The sequence below is a fragment of the Trachemys scripta genome, chromosome 12 (genome assembly GCF_013100865.1).
Source record: "Trachemys scripta elegans isolate TJP31775 chromosome 12, CAS_Tse_1.0, whole genome shotgun sequence".
Taxonomy (NCBI): domain Eukaryota; kingdom Metazoa; phylum Chordata; order Testudines; family Emydidae; genus Trachemys; species Trachemys scripta.
Window position 1 is genome coordinate 15,622,248 of NC_048309.1, and position 21,046 is coordinate 15,643,293.

The following is a 21,046-nucleotide window of genomic DNA, read 5'->3' on the forward strand; positions in this document are numbered from 1 at the left end:
TGGCGCTTTACAGCGCTGCACTCGGGCGTATTCACACCCCAGAGCGCAGCAAGTTGCAGCGCTGTACAGCGCCAGTGTAGCCAAGGCCTTAGAGAAGAGAACTGGTCTTCAAGGTACAAGACGAGTAGTAGTAAGACTTTCACATTAGAATTTTAAGATCATTGTTAATTGTGTCATTAAGGGGTAAACGCACATGACCATAAATTCGGATTAGACATGCAGCTTCACTATCTGCTCCACCTCACATGGTAATGGAAATTTACTCTTTAAAACCAGTAGTATAAGTACCTCTGGAAGTAAATATGCAGTCAATACCTCTCAACCATCCTTCATTTTACCGCTGTCCCATCACAGCCAGGGTCATCTACCTTGTATCCTTACAAAATATTTACATGGAACTACAGAATTATAAAACTGACATTAATCAGCCCACATAATTTTAAGCTTCCTGCATTTACTGTTTTTCCTTACATTTGTTTGCAGGTCTTAAGGACTGGTAGGTTGAGAGGTATAAATTGCATTATATATCAACCAAAATTAAAAGTTGTATGGCATCTTCAGTTAACGTAAAATACACCATTGAGGCAGTTTCATAACGTTATAATTGTTCCATCTTCTAAGGACTTTTTGTCTGGATCCTGTATTTCATACTCCATGTTAACATTGACTGCTGAATGACATAAGTTTACTTCACTAAATGGAATGAAACCATTTTGTGTTGACTCATGAAGGAGTTCAATTTGCGTTAATGATTCCAGACTCTCACTGGTAGGGGCAGCTTTTGGAATCTGCCGTGGCTCACCATTATCTTCAATAATGATGTCATCTTCATCACTGTCTTCTTCTTCTGGATGGAAGTTCTGCACAGTGTGTGGTGTGTAACCTGGAAGACTAGTATCAGTAGACTGACCTGAGCTCCCAGAAGTCCTACTGTTCCTAACAACATTATTTCTTTGATTTGCTGGTCTCACTGTAATGATCAGGTTACGGCTATTTGCAATCATCATGTCTGTAACTTGATCAAGACTCTTCCCTGAGACTTCTATTCCATTTACCTCCAGTACTTCATCATTAACGGCCAGTAAGCCTGTGCTTTGAGCCAGGCCTCCAGGAACAAGTCTGGATATGAAAATCCCTGGTACTTTCTCCAATCCATGTGGTGTTACTCTGACACTAGAGCCATCCCGTATATAGAATCCAAGTGGTTTGTCAGTTCCATATTTGTAAAGTCGCACCCTGCGATGGGTTTCTGGGAGAATGTCCACATCAATAATAGACGACACCGGTCTGAAGTCTCGCGGCATGCTAATGACAATATGTGGTTTCTTTTTGTGGTTATCCGGACGCAACACATTTGATAAGACATTTTTCTTCCTTGTCATAGTATCCGTACCAAAGGCACTGTAATCCGCATCTTCTGTAAAAAGACAGATAGCATATGTTGGTAATTAGTATAGTGTGAACTACTCTGTTCTGCATAGCATGGCTATCAGAAAAGAAAGTTTTAGGCTGACCAGGTGCAAAATGTCTAGTAAAAAGTTCTCAGCATGCTGTACCAGCAACAATTTTCTCTGTCAGTGAGGTAATTATTCTAACATTAACAAAATAAACTATCTTGATTTAAAGTCACTTCACTTTACAATCACCAAAGAAAAGCTATTGTAAGTATTTCAAAAAAATCAAGCAAAATTAATAGTGTATTGGAGGAGGCAAGAATGAGAATCCAGCTGTTTTAAAACAAGATGTTAATCAAAAATAGTTCTCTCTCCACACACACAACTTAAAATTCTTATACAAAAAGCAATTCCATTTATTAAAATTTCTCCCTGCCCCTAAATTTCAGTTCACTGGAACAGAAAGAATGAAAAAGGTTCACTGGCTGCTTTCCCTATTATTGTCAAGTATCTGGATGCTAGCCAAGTGACCTGGATTCAATCTCCAGAAAGTTTAGTTCATTCCACACAATCCCGTCCCTGCTCCTACACTGTGTAGGTAAAATCACTGGTAATCTAAAAACAACAGACCCATGCACAGCAAGAAATACTTAAGGCAAGTGATGTAACCAATAGCCAATATTATAACTTCCATAATTTGGTTTCAGAGGGGTAGCAGTGTTAGTCTGTATCAGTAAAAACTAATGACTTAGTCTCTAAAGTGCCACAAGGACTCCTAGTTTTTCCATAATTTGGAGTGACAAAAGTGTCTGAATAGTTTATATTTGCTCAAGAGTTTTGTTGTTGTTGTTGTTTTTATTAGAACGCTAAAATTACTTGTTAGTTCAGAAATACAAATGCAATGTTCTTGTAGCCGTGTCGGTCCCAGGATATTAGACATACAAGGTGAATGAAATAAAACATAATCTCACATATTTTTTCCCTCTAACTTTAAACTTCACTAAATATGCATTTCAAAGAAAACTTCTGTGGTTAAATCTTCGCATAGCATAATTCTCAATAAATATTTTGATATTTCACAACAATCATATTTCACTAGGCTTACTTGGATTAACATTAGCACTTCTTCAATGTTATGCTATCGTTTTGCCATTTTAAATACAAACATTTTATTCCCTTATAGAAAAACTGACACCACTACATTGCTTTTCCACTTAGCACATGACCTTCTCGGAATAACTAGCCCTTTGATCCAGGGAGCTGGAATTTCTTTGTGCATGCTGTTGGTGCCCTATCAATTATGTCATATAATGAGAAGGGTTTCAAAGGCCAAATATTAATCCAAATGGTACGTGAAAATAGTATTTCCATAATTTCGGTCAAGTGTAAAATTTGGGCAGACTTTATGAAGTTTCTGCATGGGACTTTGAAAGTAAATGAAGTAAAGAAAAAAATGTAGTGCAATGCTCCATATATGGGATTCATAAGATACACATACCAGAAAAACATGGCAGAGTAAACTAGCAAACATCTTCGTCGCCCCCCTTTTACTTAGAACATTAGATAGCTGCACAGGAACCACAGTAGTGCAAGATACTACAATGTGCTTTGGAAAGCTAAAAACCGAGTTCAGTAACCAAGAACATAAATGGCAATTCTAAATAGTTAACCTAACAATTGATTTCTTTAATGGTTTACATTTTTAGTATTTAAATTTGAAAGTGGTGGTTTGAAAGCAGGAAATACAAAATGTAATAATGGTCTGAAAAAGGGGTAGTGGAACGTAACAGTTGGAAAATGCTAAGTGCCCCAGACAACAAATATCAGATGGACCTTCAGTGTACCAAGCAAAGTTCTTTACAATTTCACAAGATTTGCACGTTCAAGCATTATCGACAGAACACCTTTAAATTAAGTGAGACACAAGACCTGAAGTATCCTCTTGGTGACCCATAAATACTATGCATCCCATTTAAAGTCCTCTATTGCAGACCTATTGGAGAGACAGTAAATCTGTAGTCTATAGTTTTGTCAAATAATGCAATGAAATTTATCAGTGCATGTTTTAGACAAGGGAAAAGAAATGTATAAATCTTACCAGTTGATTATCTGACATGGCTTCAAATAGCAGAGGCAAGTTAATATAAATAATAAATATTTAACAATGACTGTTCAATGCAATGTAGGGTTGAGAATTTAAGTGAACAGGAGAGGTAGGAAATTTAAAGTTAGCTGCTATGGTAACTAATACACCCCCTTAAACATACCACACAAAGAAAACTGATTTACATTAAGGCTGCTCAAGAGCATTTTCAATCAATCGAGACACTAAAAATCTACGGAAGTCACTAGTTAAATCAATACGTCCATACTACATCCAATAGTGATCTTCTTGCCTTTATCTTGACTCCTATATAACTCCCACTCGGAAGACCATGGTGTCTTCCCAAAATATCCACTCACCCATCCTACCACCACTGACTCAACCCCACCAATGCCATCTCTTCAACCCCCATGCTATTGCTACTTGAAGTACTGAGGGAACTATGGTAGGATCACCATGGATAGTCCTGCATATGCCACTGCTTCAGTACAAAGAAAAATATTTTCATAGCGGTGCTGCTTGGGGTATGCCAAGAATTTAAATTAGCAATGCCCTGGGGAGTCTCCTCCCATGCTTTGGCCTCTTCTCCCTCCCCCACCACTGCCTCCCCAACTTCCCAAGATCAGGAGTGGTAAGAGTTAAAGCAACACAGTTAACAAATCAAGAAGAAACACTGGGAAGTGTAAAAAATGGGAAAGTAGAAGAACAGGGGTGGGCAAACTACAGCCTGCAGGCTGGATCCGGCCCATCAGGGCTTTGGATCTGACCTGCGGGATTGCCACCCCAGTGGCACTGCGGGCCCGCGCCGCTGCTGGAAGCGGCCAGGACCATGTCCCTGCAGCCTCTGGGGGTGGGGTGGAGCAGAGGGCTCCGTGCGCTGCTCTCGCCTCCAGGCACTGCCCCCCACAGTTCCCATTGGCCAGGAACAGGGAACTTCGGCCAATGGGCACTGCAGGGGAGAGCAGCATGCGGAGCCCTCTGCCCCTCCTCCCCCAGGGGCCACAGGCATGTGGTGCTGTCCGTGAGCCTGTCTTAGCCCTGCTGCACGCCACTGCCACCCCGGAGCCACTCCAGGTAAGCAGTGCCGGGGTGGAGCCCACACCCCAAACCTGTCCTGCACCACAACCCCCTGCCACACCCCTCCTGCATCCCTGCTCTAAGCCCCCAACAATCTGCTGCACCATGCACCCCATCCCTTGGCCTGAGCCCCCTGCTGCACCTCTCCTGCACTCTAACCCCCTGCCCTGAGCCCCCTCCGACACTCTGCACCCCCTCTTGTACCCCAATCCCCTGCCCTGAGCCCCCTTGTACACCTGGTACCCCTCCCACACCCCAACCCCCTTCCCGCTCACCGCACCCGCTCCCACACCCCAACCTACATTCATGGCCCTGCATGCAATTTCCCCACCCAGATGTGGCCCTCAGATGTGCCCACCCCTGAACTAGAAGAACTTGACAATTCCACTGGCTACATTTCAGGGAGTCTAGTTAGGTTATAACAGGATTCATTTTGTTTTATTTAAAAATTTTAAAAGCAGCTTGTTAGAGAAGTTTGGAGCTATTGTGGTTCTTTACCTAGAGAACTAAAACAAAAAAAAAACAAGAATTGGGGCCAAATTTAAAAAAAAACAAACTCAGGTCCAAATATCAATAAGGGCTCATTTTTAAGTGTTCTCTGTGCTAAATCTTTGTTGTAACCTTTGACAAAAAAGTTACAGAAAAATTTGCTTCCTGAAGAGTTTGCATGAAATTTGATGACTAAAATCAACTGCTCAAATGTGAAAGATGGATTTTAGTTCACTGTAAATACAAACCTCAAGAACAACACTAACTATGGAGTCACTACCAATACTTCTAATTACTGTGTTAAATTTGCACAGTGCTTAATTTGTAATGAAAGAGGTGCCGGGGCTCAAACAATTTTTTTTATATTCATAACTGATGCAACAAGGCCAGAGATGCTGGGGCTACGAACTGCCAAGCCCAGAGGTGCCGGGGCTCAGCCCTGGCACAAATTAAGCATTGTGTGTACACCTTAAATAAATATGCAACATTTAGACTGCTGTGGATACTGTGTTTCTTCTGCTTAGAGTAAGAGAGAGAATGTATGCAAAAACTGATGCAAAGTTAGGAAAATTAAATGTGTGACATTTGAATATGTAATCTAGGGACAGTACATTCAAAGTCCACAACTGCACTTTTAAGTTCAAGGTGCAAGGTGCAAAGCGTGTAATTTTAAACTGAATGTGTGAGCCAATGATTACACATTCAACAGGGGCAGAGAGGGGATGGGAAGGGCCATAGAGATCAAAGTTAAGATGGGCTTGTCAATCTCAGTCCAGTTTGTCCACCCACCATATCAGACATCCATGAGAACTCACTTTGGTACGGCGCAGTCCTAGGAATCAAGAATTTTAAGTTTTCATCAAATAACCTGTTATAAACTCATTTGCAGCATTGGTGTAGTGGTGTTGGTTCCAGGATATTAGAAAGACATGGTGGGTGAGGCAATATCTTTTATTGGACCAACTTCTACTGGGGAAAGAGACAACCTTGTGAGCTACACAGAGATCTTCAGCTCTTATAAAGTCAAACAGCTGTAGCATAAAATCAACAATCTTCATTGGGAAGACGAGCAAGTATTAGTTGAAAATCAGTAAATGGGTAAGTCGCAGAGTTTATTTTCAGCCTAAAAAGGGGGGGATGTAGGGGAGAATCAGGGTTTGGTCTCACAATATCATGAATTTACATACCTGAACAATTGACTAGAAGTGGCCATTTGCATGCAATCACAGCAATTGTGGTCCTAAGATTTTGAAAATTCTGGCCTTAAGTAATCATTCTGAATGTTACACACACACCAAAAGGATAAGTAAAATTATTGATTTTGTGACATTGGTCACTCAGGGAGCATGAGCCTTGATCATCTAAAAAACTGGCAAGCTCTGAGTCATCCGGCTATTACAAACTTAGGTGCTCCCAATCCTCACGGAGAGTGTACAGGTTAGGTTGCCAGTTTTCTTGAATAAAAAGGTCCCCATTAAATTAAGAGGCCAACACACATCACACACAAAACTGACAGGTCCTCCGGAAGGAGACTGGGCATGTTCTAAATAATACTGTATCTTGGTGAAAGTTAAATAGGGAGAAAGGACAGAGCAACAAGCTTGGCCTTTTCCCTGAGCCCGGTAACGTCCACTAGAAGGACTACCTTCCAGGACAGCAAAGGCAAGAACTTCCATAGGCCTCAAAGATGGAAAATGTGCTGCAAGGTAAATTTATTTTATTTTTAGTAGGAAACCCAGAATAGCATATATTCTAGAGATCTATAATTACACAATTGGTGCCAAAGATTTAAGATTTAAGTCACCAAGAGGAAAGCCTCAATTTAAATAATCAATTTTAAATCAACTTTTCCATTTCTACTTCAGTTATGTTCTAAAAACGTGCACTCTGTTGATATAACCATTAAAACATGTTGGCTTACATTAAATTTGGTAAATCTTTTTATAGTTAGGAGGGAGTGCTATAACTACTTACATTTATTTAAGCCATTATTTAGCTTATTTTCAGATTCTCAATTGTACATTTTAGTAGGTTAGAAAATGGTTAATACATTACTTATTTACTAGATAATTAACTTTTGCTCATGATTGTCAAGCTGCATTCGGATAGTAACTGGAATTAAATTAAACCAAACAATATAGTTTTTTATTAAACAAAATAACCTTAAGTGTTTTGGATTCCTAAACTCCTCTTATCAAAACGTGTCTCACATTTAAAACCAAATGATTTATTAAAACTGAGGGATTAACTGTAGTCAATGAATTAAACTGATTTCAGGTCTGCCTGGGAAAACTTTTAAATTACTCCTGGGGGAATTCTGCACCAAAAAATAAAAAATTCTGCGCACAATATTTTAAAATTCTGCATATTTTATTTGTTAAAACTATGCAACAATCATGCTGGTTTCAATTATTTTGGTAATTTATTTAAACTACAATACAATGGGTGAAGAATGGGAGTGGGGAGCATTGGAGGAAATCTCCCAAACACCCTCTCTTTAATAGTAATGTAACTAGTATTGACCCTTTACTTCTGGTTATTAGTCAACAAATATCTGCAGCCATATGCTCAGTTTGCATCTTAGGCAACTGAAGAGCAAGCGAGGGCTGGGGACTCAAATTCACAATTTGTATTGGCTACTGACCATCTCCAGAAAGGTCAGTAGCAAACAGTTCTTGGAGCACATTTTGATAGGAAATTCAGTCCAAAAGTTTATACCAGTTCTAATCACTAAAGCAGCATAAGCATTTATAAGGCCACACTGTCTTTTAGACCACTCTGGTAATGTAAGAAGCCTTAAAATTTTTACACCTGTTTTATACTCCTGCGAGAATTCACTAAGAACAATGGGAACAATTTACTAAGCAGGCAGGCTGCTACATTCTGCTCTGCCTGAGGGGGGACACTTTTCTCCATAGAAACACCCCAAAGCCCTGCCCCTCCATGCCAAGCATGCCACAATAGCAGGAGAAAAGGACAGAGTGTTTCTCTCAAACACATGACTGCCCAGCCCTCCCGTCCATTTAGTGATTTATGTCTCTACCAGCTGCCCCAGGAGCCTGACCTGACCTGCCTGCACTGCAGGGAGGGCTATGTGACCACTTTTGCGGCTTCCCTTTGTTTCCCCATCAGAAGTCATTTTTCTGCGGGGAAGCAAAGAAATCTGCGGAGACCATGAATTCTGCACATGCACAGTGATGCAGAATTCCCCCAGGAATATCAAATATACCTAAGTGAAAGTGACTAGAGTTTAAGTTCCTACTCATCTAAGTCTCTTGAAAATTTGAGTCTCCTAAAGGGCTCATCTACACTACAAAGTTAAGTTGGCTTAACTACAATGCTCAGGACTACCAAAAATTGCACACCCTGTGTAGTTAAGCCAACCCAAACCCCAATGTGTAGACATTGCAAGGTCAATGGAAGACTTCTGTCAACCCTAGCTACCACCTCTAAGAACTACTTCTGTTGCTATAGTAAGTGTCTATACTACAGCGCTACAGAGGCTCAGTTGTAGTACTGCAGCTGTGCTGCTGCAGTGTTTCTAGTTTAGATGTACCCTAAGACAAGTTACTTCGGCTGACCTATCATGCCATATTTACAAAGCTTGACCTCAAAAGTTAGAATAATCTCTCTTTATATAGGAAAAGATCTTTATATAGAAACACAGTCTTTAATTCACTCAAAGTTTTTGATAGAGGCTCATGGATTCAGCATATTTTTTTATTTAAATATTTTAAGAGATTACAATAAATTTAGGCCTTATATTTTATATTCAATTCAATTTCATTTTAAAACAGTTTATTTTTCAAAAGAAAAAATCATTTAAACAAAAAATCATATTTTTTTAAAAATAGATTTTATCCACTCTGCATACATGATCGTAAACCAGACATTTGTAAACTTTTAAATATCATTATGCATTTTTATCTGAAGCTTTGACATCAATTAAGACCATTAAAAATCACACCCCTAGAAAAAGTACCTGGAGAAGTGTCTATCTTTTTCCAGAGATGGCTAATCCAAACAAGAGCACCACATAGCACCATAAGAATTCGCTACAGCACTAAAGGCACTGTAAACTGAATGTGAAATTTAAACTACGGAAAGAAACACGAACTATGAAAAGCTATCAAAACAGGTCAGAATTTTTAACCCCTATAGTTAAAAATCTGATTATAAATGCCATTTTTCTGGAGTTTAATTTTAGGCTGAAAGTTCACGTGCTGATTTTCAGCTGATACTGATTTAAGTGATAGCAGCACAGTTACTGTAGGTAAGGGGAGAAACTATTATTGTAGGTATAAACAATAGGTTATACAGCCTTGGACATTAGAACTGGTTTTATTAACAATGTTAGCTGGGGCAAGGGTTATTTTGTTTTAGTCATGGGATCTTTAACTTCTGCCTCTCTCACTGATTGTTTACACAGAAGAGGCCTTGTAAATGATGTAGAAATATTTACAGGACTTACTGTTACATATAAATAGAAATTTTAAAATTATCTAAATACCTGAGATTTTAGAAGTCTAGTTTTAAGGTTGTACAACCAAGGCGAAATTCAGCTAAGCTGGTGAAAGGCAGTATGCGTCTCCCCAAAAGTTCCTCTGCCCCTGGGAAAGTCCACCCTTGCAGAGGTGATGCAGTGTCATCACCCTTCATGAGTTTACTACTAGGTATGCAAGAGCATGTAAGAAGGTTTAACTCACTGTTGCTCCAAAGGTCAATCAGTGGGGGATTTTTTAAGAGTCACTGAATGCACTATGTAAATCTGTCAGGATTTAGACTGTTTTAATGGCCCCTCCTCTGTCAAACCTAAACACAGACTTCAGCTTTCATAATATTTATTCCAATTTCTGTAGAGTAGACCCATTTTAAAGCCATTTTTAAGCAAGCATCAAAAGTAAGTTGCACATGCACTCGGTATTTTTGCTTCATTTCTTATTAATGATAAAATTTGGATTGCTGATGACAACACATCTAGAGTGCTCATTTTATGCAGTTCCCACTCCAAAGCTCATGTTTTCCTTTTAAAATAGTTTCATAACTTTTACTGTCAAAATAGTTGTAACTTGGTATTTTAATAAAAAAAAGGTGTGGAAAAATCACCTATTTATTATAGCACTGATAGTTACAACTCTGCTTCCAGCTGCTCACCACTTTCCAAAGGAAATTTCTTGAGCTGAAACAGTTTTCCTTACTTTGTCTCATCCAAAAGGTGGATTTTCTAGGAAAATCTGAACCATTTATGTAGAGCTGTTTTGAATTTAAAACTACAGAAATAACGTACTTTGTTCTTGAGACTGAAGAAAATTGGCTTTAAGAAGCCTCAGGGGAGAAATTGCACACACAGCTATCAGACAACGGAGTGTCACAGAGTATTAACAGACATCAGCTAGTCTTTGGCTTACCAGTGCCCTTTAGGTGTGAAAATAAGACAGGCTGAGAATTTTATTGCTTAGTCTTGGCTTAACTGTTGACTGTAGACTTTGGGGTTATGTTTTTTTTCATTAAAAACTGAGGGGTAGATAAGAACAGCCATACTGGGTCAGACCAAAGGTCCATCTAGCCCAGTATCCTGTCTGTCAACAGTGGCCAATGCCAGGTTCCCCAGAGAGAATGAACAAAACAGGTAATCATCAAGTGATCCATCCCCCGTCGCCCATTCCCAGTTTCTGGCAAACAGAGGCTAGGGACACCATCCCTGCCCATCCTGGATAATAGCCATTGATGGACCTATCCTCAAAAAACACTAGGTAACTTCATGAACCCTGTTATAGTCTTGGCCTTCACAACTTCCTCTGGCAAGGAGTTCCACAGGTTGACTGTGTTATGTGAAAAAATACTTCCTTTTGTTTGTTTTTAACCTGATGCCTATTTTCATTTGGTGGCCCCTAGTTTTTGTGTTATGAGAAGGAGTAAATAACACTTCCTTATTTACTTTCTGCACACCAGTCATGATTTTATAGCTCTCTATCATATCCCCCCTTAGTCGTTTCTTTTCCAACCTGAAAAGTCCCAGTCTTATTAATCTCTCCTCATACAACAGCCGTTCCATACCCCTAATTATTTTTGTTGCCCTTTTCTGAACCTTTTCCCAAGTCCAATATATCTTTTTTGAGATAGGGCGACCACATCTGCACGCAGTATTCAAGATGTGGGCGTACCATAGATTTATATAGAGGCAATATTATATTTTCTATCTTATCTATCCCTTTCTTAACGATTCCCAACATTCTGTTCACTTTGACTGCCGCTGCACATTGAGTGGATGTTTGCAGAGAACTATCCACAATGACTCCAAGATCTCTTTCTTGAGTGGTAACAGCTAATTTAGACTCCATTATTTTATATGTATAGTTGGGATTATGTTTTCCAGTGTGCATTACTTTACATTTATCAACAATGAATTTCGTCTGCCATTTTCTTGCCCGGTCACCCAGTTTTGAGAGATCCTTTTGTTACTCTTCACAGTCTGCCTGGGACTTAACTACCTTGAGTAGTTTCGCAAATTTTGCCACCCCACTGTTTACCCCTTTTCCAGATCATTTATGAATATGTTGAATAGGACTGGGCCCCACTATTTACCTCTCTCCATTCTGAAAACTGACCATTTATTCCTACCCTTTGTTTCCTTTCTTTTAACCAGTAACCAATCCATGAGAGAACCTTTCCTCTTATCCCATGACTGCTTACTTTGCTTAAGAGCCTTTGGTGAGGGACCTTGTCAAAGGCTTTCTGAAAATCTAAATACACTATATCCACTGGATCCCCCTTGTACACATGGTTGTTGACCCCCCCCCTCAAAGAATTCTAGTAGATTGGTGAGGCATGATTTCCCTTTACAAAAACCATCTTGACTATTCCTCAACAAATTATGTTCATCTATGTGTCTGACAATTTTATTCTTTACTATAGTTTCAACAGTTTGCCCGGTACTGAAATCAGGCTTACCAGCCTGTAATTGCCAGAGTCACCTCTGGAGCCCTTTTTAAAAATTGGTGTCATATTAGCTATCCTCCACTCATTTGGTGCAGAAGCTGATTTAAATGATAGGTTACAGACGACAGTTAGTAGTCCTGCAATTTCACATGCGAGTTCCTTCAGAACTCTTGGGTGAATATCATCTGGTCCTGGTGTCTTATTACTGCTTAGTTTATCAATTTGTTCCAAAACCTCCTCTAATGACATCTCAATCTGGGACAGTTCCTCAGATTGGTCACCTAAAAAGAAGGCTCAAATTTGGGAATCGCCCTCACATCCTCAACTGTGAAGACCGATGGAAAGAATTCATTTAGTTTCTCTGCAATGGCCTTATCGTTCTTGAGTGCTCCTTTAGCATCTCGATCGTCCAGTGGCCCCACTGGTTGTTTAGCAGGCTAAATTTTGCTATTACTTTGTGAGTCTTTGGCTAGCTGTTCTTCAAATTCTTTTTTGGCTTTCCTAATTATATTTTTATACTTCATTTGCCAGAGTTTATGCTCCTTTTATTTTCCTCATTAGGATTTAACTTCCACTTTTTAAAGGATGCCTTTTTGTCTCTCACTGCTTCTTAGACTTTGTTGTTTAACCATGGTGGCTCTTTTTTGGTTCTCTTACTATGTTTTTCAATTTGGGGTATACAGTTAAGTTGAGCCTCTATTATGGTGTTTTTAAAAAGTTTCCATGCAGCTTGCAGGGATTTTACTTTTGGTGCTGTACCTTTTAATTTGTTTAACTAACCTCATTTTGTGCAGTTGCCCTTTCTGAAATATAATGCTACAGTACATAAGAACCAAGTATTGCAACATTCAACAATATACATTATAAATTAAACGGAAAATGCAAGAGTTAGGACTCTTACAGCAACATAGCACAACTGTAGTATGCACTCCTTTGTTCATTCTTTCCTTGTTAAATGTACACCACAGAACCAAGTTAACATTAAACTTTTGCATTTTCTGATTTACATTTAAGCTGCAACTTGTATGCAAATTGTGTATATGCAACATTAATTATTTTAAGATCTGTAATACCTTGATATAATGGGGTTTGCAAATAGTGTTTAGCCATACTAAGATTTCTTTCCCCCCCCCCCCCCCCCCAATTTAAGTCAGACTTATTGAAGTCACCACAGGAACCTAAACTCCAGTTACAAAAGCAGGTTTCTTAAACTCATTTTTACAACTAGAAGTTAAAGAATACCACAAAAGACACCTCCATTTGAACACATGCCCGAAAATGCAAGAAAGGGCCATTTAAAAGAAAATTAAGATTTTGGAAACTGCTTCTGTTAGGAAAGATCTGAACTTCAAGAGTTTCCTATCCTACAAAATAAAAAACAAACACCACCCCCCCACCCCCAACACAGTAAATGTAACTCTCTCAGAAATCTCTATTACTGAGCTGGTGTTTTACCTTTTAAAATCCATTTCTTAAAGCTCAATGGTGCACTGTGAAAAAACACAGTATTCCTAAACTTAGAAGTCAGAATGCTACCACATTTCCAGATCAACAGACTATACAAACCATTGGGGTTTTTTTGGAATACTAATTAGCTTTTGATGTCTAAAAATTCTAAACTAGCACAAAATTTAAGGTAGAAAATTAGAATTACATAATTTGGGGGAGAAGTAGGGAAAGCCTGAAGAAAACTAATTTCCGTAATTCTGCCAGCCAGCAAGATTCTGTTTAATCTCTCCTCGATTCCCAAACAAAATTTTTTAAAGCAATGTCCTCGAGTACAAAGACACCTTTGTACTGACATCTAGCTAATCAGTTTATAGTTACAGTGAAAAATATTTTGGCAGAATGCCAAAGAACAAGGTGTTAATAACAAAGATGTAACGGTGAATGTCAATTTGGTATAAAAACTTCCTGTTTTAATGGTCTCAAAATTAGTATCACCAGTGAGTTTGTGTGTATGTGATGTATTATTTAAAAAAGTCTACAACTGTTGAAACTGAGTTTCAACCTGATATTCTTCGGCACTTGGAATTGCACAATTTGTTGACAAGCCCTCTGATATGCTTCCAAAGGAATGCACTTATTGGTAAAGTTATCCTTCAAGTGTCAAACTTCCAAAGATAAACAGAACAATCTGAAGACATTTTATAAGAGTACCATAATTCTGGGGGGAAAATAGGATTTTTTTTAAAAAAAGTCAGCCACACCAAACCTAACATTAGTATTTAACATTTATGAAATGACATGGAGAAAAGAATGGAGACCTGAATATCGATTAGAGGCATTTCAAAACTAAATTGGGAAAACTTTTACAGGTATTTCAAAACACTGGAAGCATGGGAAAACAGCTAGAGACATTCCTCAAAAAAAGAAAAGTTTAAAACCCAACTCTTCTTTCATTCCACCAATTATCGAGCAGGACCAAAATTAATTGCATAGAGAATTAATGGGGTGCCAGAAACAATTTGATAGGTTTTTCCCCAAACTCTAGTGACTAAACAATTCTCATTTAAAAAAGCAGTGGTGAGCATTAGGACTGTTACGGTTTTTGTCTATCCTCAGCATCTCTTTCTCAGCCACCCTGTATCTACCTCTGCAGGGAAGCATTAAGTTGAAGCAAAGAAGTATTACACTTGCAGCTTGTTACATAATGGAAGTGATTAAAATCATACAGTCCTGCTTTGTTGTGGGGTAATTTGTTCATGACATTAGCTGCCTATTAGTCTATGTCCTGAAGCATGAAGATTGATTACACCTGTAAAAACGTATAACCAGTGTAACTGCAGGCTATATTTATTATGCTATGGAATAGTCATCCACAGATTTAAAAAAAAAGAAAAAAAAAAGAAAGAAAGCCCTGTACTGCACGACAAATGCCAGAAAGTGCTGCAGTGAACAAGCTTGCATTAGCGAGGAAGGATTAAGTGATTTCCTAAGTCTCTCTCCACCTTTATATGTCAAATTTATTATTTTCACTTTGCTTCTTTAATATTCTGACACAGTGACTTCTACATGTTAAGTGGTATTAAAAAAAACCCAGTATTTCCCTATATCTTTTGTTTCATTGAGTACCCTGTGTTCTTATATTGTGGAAGAGGGCAAAAAGATATGCCCAGCTGGTCTTCACATTTGTTTCATCCCTAGGTCAGGTTTCTCTTGCAGACAGAGAGACTCCCATATATCTTGACTGAATTAAAGCCACATTAGTTCAGCCTTTGAATTCCCTTTTACCACTTCCAAGACATCAACAATACCTGTTAATCTGTTATAAAAGAAACTTCAGGATGCAGATAGGAGTGAGCTACTGTCTCTTAACCTAGGTGATAATGTTATGTTTAACCTAGACAATATTCATCTCTGGGGAAATTTAACTTTTATTCTAGCCATAGTATAATGAACTTTTATAAAGCTAACAAATTAGAAAGAAGTAAAAATAATTAACTCACCCTGCTAGGGTGTGTCCACACTAGGAGAAAAAGTGTTCTCTTACCACATTAGCTAACATAATGAAATCCCAGTGAAGACAAGGCAGTCGCTAGTTTTCACCTGTTCACAAGTTGAGGTAAACACTAGCAGGAACACGTTTACCTCAACCTGCTAATAGTGTTAAAACTACTAACTGCCTTGCCTTTATTTGAACTTACTCATGTTGGTTAACATGTGACCAGGCCACCTGTTTCCTGATGAACCCACGGTCTTTGACATTTTATGGGGGGGTGGGGGAGTGTCTAGCTATATCATGGGTATTAACTATAACATTCAGGATTCTAATATATTCTGCTCTACTTACATGTACCTCAGGTTTTGGTATGGATGTGTCCCTCCCTTGCATTCTAGCTTCTCATTTAAAATACACATCAATTTCTAAATAAGCAAAATGCTGGGATTAGACATTTTCAAGTGTCTGAAGAAATACCTACTTTTCCTCTCATATTGTGGTGGTCTACTGCTAAGGGTCTTGTTGTTCCCCACTATCTCTGTTTAAGTTATATTGGGAATAAACTTTCCCATGGGAAAAATCTACAGGTTATTTCTGTTATTCAAGCAATGTAGCAGAAGATGATGATACAAAGGTCTCAAAAAGGGGTGGCAGTACAGAAGTGTAATTTGTATCATCTGTCCCCTCAACAAATTCTAGTTTCAAAAGTGACAAATTATAGCAGCCTTGTCAATGGTGAGTATTTCTTCAGCCATACCTTATTTCCACTTCCACTGAAGTGCAGACACAAAAGTTATGCAATAGAACAGGAAATAGAGTACAATTACACCTAATTGAGCAATAAAACAAATTAGAAGCTATACTGCATGGATTTATAAGTAGTTTTCAGCATCACGAAACTAGGCCTGAACTGCTAACAAACTTTTTTTTTTTTTTTTTTTTAAATAGTGGACTGACTGAAGAAATAAAAGAAAATCAGATTTTTTCCAATTTGAACAAATTTTAGATTTATATCACCCTTCAGTACAATCTTTTTCAAAGTCATCACACTGGCACAATATAAATATAGGTACTGGCTGTCAGATTGATTTTGAGACCCAGTTTTGGGAACAACTTTGAGCTCTATTTCCTAGTCTTCTGCAGCTCAGACATGGAGTCACAGAGCAATAAGACTGGTATCAAAAAGGAGTGGAAAAGGGGAGGAAAGACAATGGCTGGTTGCTACAGTGTTTCCCGTTGACCTCTTACGGAAGTGATTTTAAAAATTAAAACTGGTCAGTGCCCAGAACAGAGAAACGTCCCATACAATACCAAAATAATCTACATGTCAATCATGCTTTAAGAATGAATTTTAACATGAGTACAGGGAGTTGCATGTACAACTGTAGTAAAAAAAAACATGTGGTGATAAATGCAACTTTAGTAATCTCAATCTGATAAAGTGGTTTATCTGCTCTCGTCATATGGCTGCTGAAGGAGCTTACATAGAATCTAGAGACAGAAAAGACCTATTAGGTCATGTAGTCCAGCTCCCTGCCAATTCAGGATTGAAACAGTCTTTACCTGTTCCATGAACACTTAAATACAGCAAATACATTTTACTGGCAACATGGTGGTTGGCAAATGACAAGAGTTCTGTTAGGAAAGAGGAAATTCAGCTAAAACATTTTTCTAAAGAATTCTCTTTTTTTGGGGAAGAAGAATCAGAAATATTTATTTTTGCACTGGGAAGATATCTGTTTTATTGATCTTTTAAATAGTAATTACTACAGATAGGAAAAGCTTTATTCGACATGCAACAAATTATGAATACTTTGAAACAGCATTCAAAAGATGGAGTTTAAGGATAAGACCAAAAAATGTAATCTGGAAATTACATCTATTGCTGAAAGAAAGATGTGGGAGAAGACAAATTTCCATTCTGAATAAGAAATAATCATTCCATTGGAACTTTGATAGCTGAAATAAGCAACCATTCAACATGACACTTATAACCTAATGTATTTTACATTTTGCTAATAAGATTAATCTTTTTAAGCTATACTGATGCCCATTGCTTCAAATAAGATCTCTGTTCAAACCAAGTTTATTTTGTATTTCAGTAATGTCCTATTGTCCAGTTAGGATATGATGAATTCATGGTACTGTTAAGCTTTCAGTGGAAATAAAACCAGACATGAGCAACTGCCTTTAAACAATATACAAAAACCATTCACTGGAGAATGTTGATTCAACTTTAATGTTTCTATCCAATTTGAGTAAACTAAGAATTGAATATGTACATTAATGAAGACTTCATATAAAAGCAGTATTTCTACTGAAGTGAGGATGGATTTTTCATGGAGCGAATGGTATTTAAATCAAAGTATTACAGACATTCACAAATGTAAAAAAAAGAAAAGAAAAAAGAGAAAAGTAGCTTAGTAGCAGAGTTATAGGACAGAGGGGAATCTCGAGTCCTACAGCAATGGTGCACAATACGTTTCGAAACAGCCTGCTGCAAAGGACAGTTGGGAGTTCCCAGTGAAGAAGTCAGTCAGTACACATCAACATGGAGAAACAGGATGTCTAATTGGGACTTTTTAAAAAAATAATTAGATTGGGGCAAAATACGTGACCATGTGCATGTATACTGCTTTGTACACAGTGGACACTACCAGTACACACAATTAGTGAACTTACCTTTTCTTTGAATGAAAATCCTGAGCAGAGGATTGGCTGTGGAAACTGCTTTATGATAATTGTCATCGTTGTTGATAGGCAGCAGATCTCCATGAATGTCTATATACCCAACTAAAACTTCAACATTGGGGATCTTGTGCACATGCTGCAATAATCCATAAAACTCCTCAAACTTTCCAGGTTTGGTTCTTTCCAGAGAAAACCGTCGAAATTCAGCTCCAAACTACAATAAAGACATCTGATTTTAGTAAGACAGAAATCACTATGTACACCAAGACAACAGGATAACTTGAAAGTTACAGTAAGTGTTTACCGGGTCAAAAATTTAATTTACAAAAATATGATAAATTTAATGCAAAGCCAAAAGGTTCTAAAGATTTGAGTGAAAAGGTGACCTTTCAGATGTACTAATGTCAGAGGCCATGCCACATGGTTCAAAATATGTATGCAATTATTTCTGTCTTGAAGTAATCTGCTCCAATGCGACGTCTTGATCAGAATGTGTTTACTTTTGATTCTGTGCAAAGATTTTTGTTTTTACTGTTATATTTAACTCTGAGCCCAAATAACCACATGTAAGGTTAAAGCCTGGTCTACACCTAAAAATTAGATCAACCTAGCTACACTGCTCAGGGCTGCGAAAGATTCTGCACCCTGTGCAATGGAGCTATATAAACATACGCCCTGACTGTAGATTGGGTTGGTAGTGATTGCATGTCTAACATAGTGAATGCCAGTGAAAATGAGGTAGGATCAGAGGCTAAAATAGGGAAAGAATAAGTTAAAAATTACTTAGACAAGTTAGATGTTTTCAAGTCACCAGGGCCTGATGAAATGCATCCTAGAATACTCAAGGAGCCAACTGAGGAGATATCTGAGCCATTAGCGATTATTTCTGAAACGTAATGGAAGACTGAAGAGCTTCCAGAAGACTGGAAAAGGGCAAATATAGTGTCAATCTACAAAAAGGGAAATAAGGACAACTCAGGGAATTACAGACCAATAAGCTTAACTTCTGTACCAGGAAAGATAATGGTGCAAATAATTAAGCAATCAGTTTGCAAACATCTAGAAAATAATAAGGTGATAAGTAACAGTCAGCATGGATTTGTCAAAAGCAAGTTGTGTCAAACCAACCTGATAACTTTCTTTGACAGGGTAAAACGCCTTGTGGATAGGGGGAAAGTGGTAGATGTGGTATATCTTGACTTTAGTAAAGCTTTTCATACTGTCTCGCATGACCTTCTCATAAACAAACTAGGGAAATACAATCTAGATGGAGTTACTATAAGGTGGGTGCATAACTGGTTGGAAAACCATTCCCTGAGAATAGTTATCAGTGGTTCACAGTCATGCAGGAAGGGCATAACAAATGGGGTCGCACAGGGATCAGTTCTGGGTCCAGTTGTGTTCAATATCTTCATCAATAATTTAGATAATGGCATAGAGAGTGTAAGAGTACACTTACAAAGTTTGAGGATGATACCAAGTTGGTAGGGGTTACAAGTGCTTTGGAGGATACAATTGTAATTCATAATGATCTGGACAAACTGGAGAAACTGTCTGAAGTAAATAGGATGAAATTCAATAAGGACAAATGCAAAGTACTCCACTTAGGAAGGAACAACCAGATGCACACATACAAAATGGGAAATGACTGCCTAGGAAGGAGTAATGAGGAAAGGTATCTGGGGATTATAATGGACCACAAGTTAACTGAGTCAACAGTATAACACTGTTGCAAAGAAAAGCAAACATCATTCTGGGATGTATTAACAGAAGTGGTGTAAGCAAGCCAAGAGAAGTAATTTTTCTGCTCTACTCTGCGCTGATTAGGCCTCAACTGGAGTAGCGTGTCCAGTTCTGGGCACCACATTTCAGGAAAGATGTGGACAAATTGGAGAAAGTCCAGAGAAGAGCAACAAATATGATTAAAGGTATAGAAAACATGACCTATGAAGGAAGATTGAAAAAATTGGGTTTGTTTAGTACGGAAAAGAGAAGATGGAGAGGGAATGTGATAACTGTTTTCAAGTACATAAAAGGTTGCTACAAGGAAGAGAAAAATTGTTCTTCTTAACCACTGAGGATAGGACAAGAAGCAGGGTTTTAGCCCATGAAAGCTTATGCCCAAATAAATGTGTTAGTCTCTAAGGTGCCAAAGGACTCCTTGTTGTTTTTGCTGATACAGACTAAACATGGCTATCTCTCTGAAACATATTTCTTGGTTTCATGTTGCATAGTTTAGGTCTAATGTACCACATAGGAAATGGGACCCTTGCTATTGTCATGACCAACTCTGTCTCTCACATTTATTTTCAAAAATAATATAATCAAAAGTTGTATTTGCATTCAACTTGGGAGTCTGAAAACCCAGCAGAGACAAGGACCCTATAGTACCATACTATGTCAAACAGTTAGCACAACAAATTGAGAATTCTCAATACCTTCTGAACTTCAACACTCCTCCCCCCTCTAAAGACGTTTAAATAAAGGAATTCACTGCAAATATCTCTGTTCTATAGATACTCTAACAACACTAACATTAGTGAACAATAAGGTAGAATGAATTACTCACATTCTGATTTCAGTCACGCCTGTGCATAACAAAGTAAATAAAACCTGCAGGAGGAACTGCCTTCAGTCAAGAGCAGTGTGCTTTATTATGACATCAATAAATGAACTTCTCCTTTGTTCCCATTAACTGTTTCCCCAAGAATTTGAAATATGCAACATCCAAGGAATTTCCCACATATTATGTATATTGCCACTGTTTGTATATTACTTATAATTAATTTTCCAGTACTGCTGTAGTTTAATGTGACAGACATCAAATATAATTTCACATGAGCTAAAAAGGACAACATGTTTAAAGTTACAATATCATAAAATGTCCAGCTTTTCAGAAATAACTGCATA

The 21,046-nt window shown here is 38.1% G+C and overlaps 1 protein-coding gene across 1 annotated transcript in view; it reads right to left on the minus strand.

Annotated features, from left to right (window-relative positions):
* Positions 1–21,046, minus strand: part of PARD6B (par-6 family cell polarity regulator beta) — a 27,455-nt gene continuing 6,409 nt past the window's right edge. The window contains exons 2-3 of the mRNA XM_034787936.1: positions 18,128–18,350; positions 1–1,417 (exon numbers count right to left, since the gene is read on the minus strand). Of these exons, the coding sequence (XP_034643827.1) occupies positions 591–1,417; positions 18,128–18,350 (1,050 nt within the window). The 3' untranslated portion in view covers positions 1–590. The remainder of the gene's footprint in view (positions 1,418–18,127; positions 18,351–21,046) is intronic.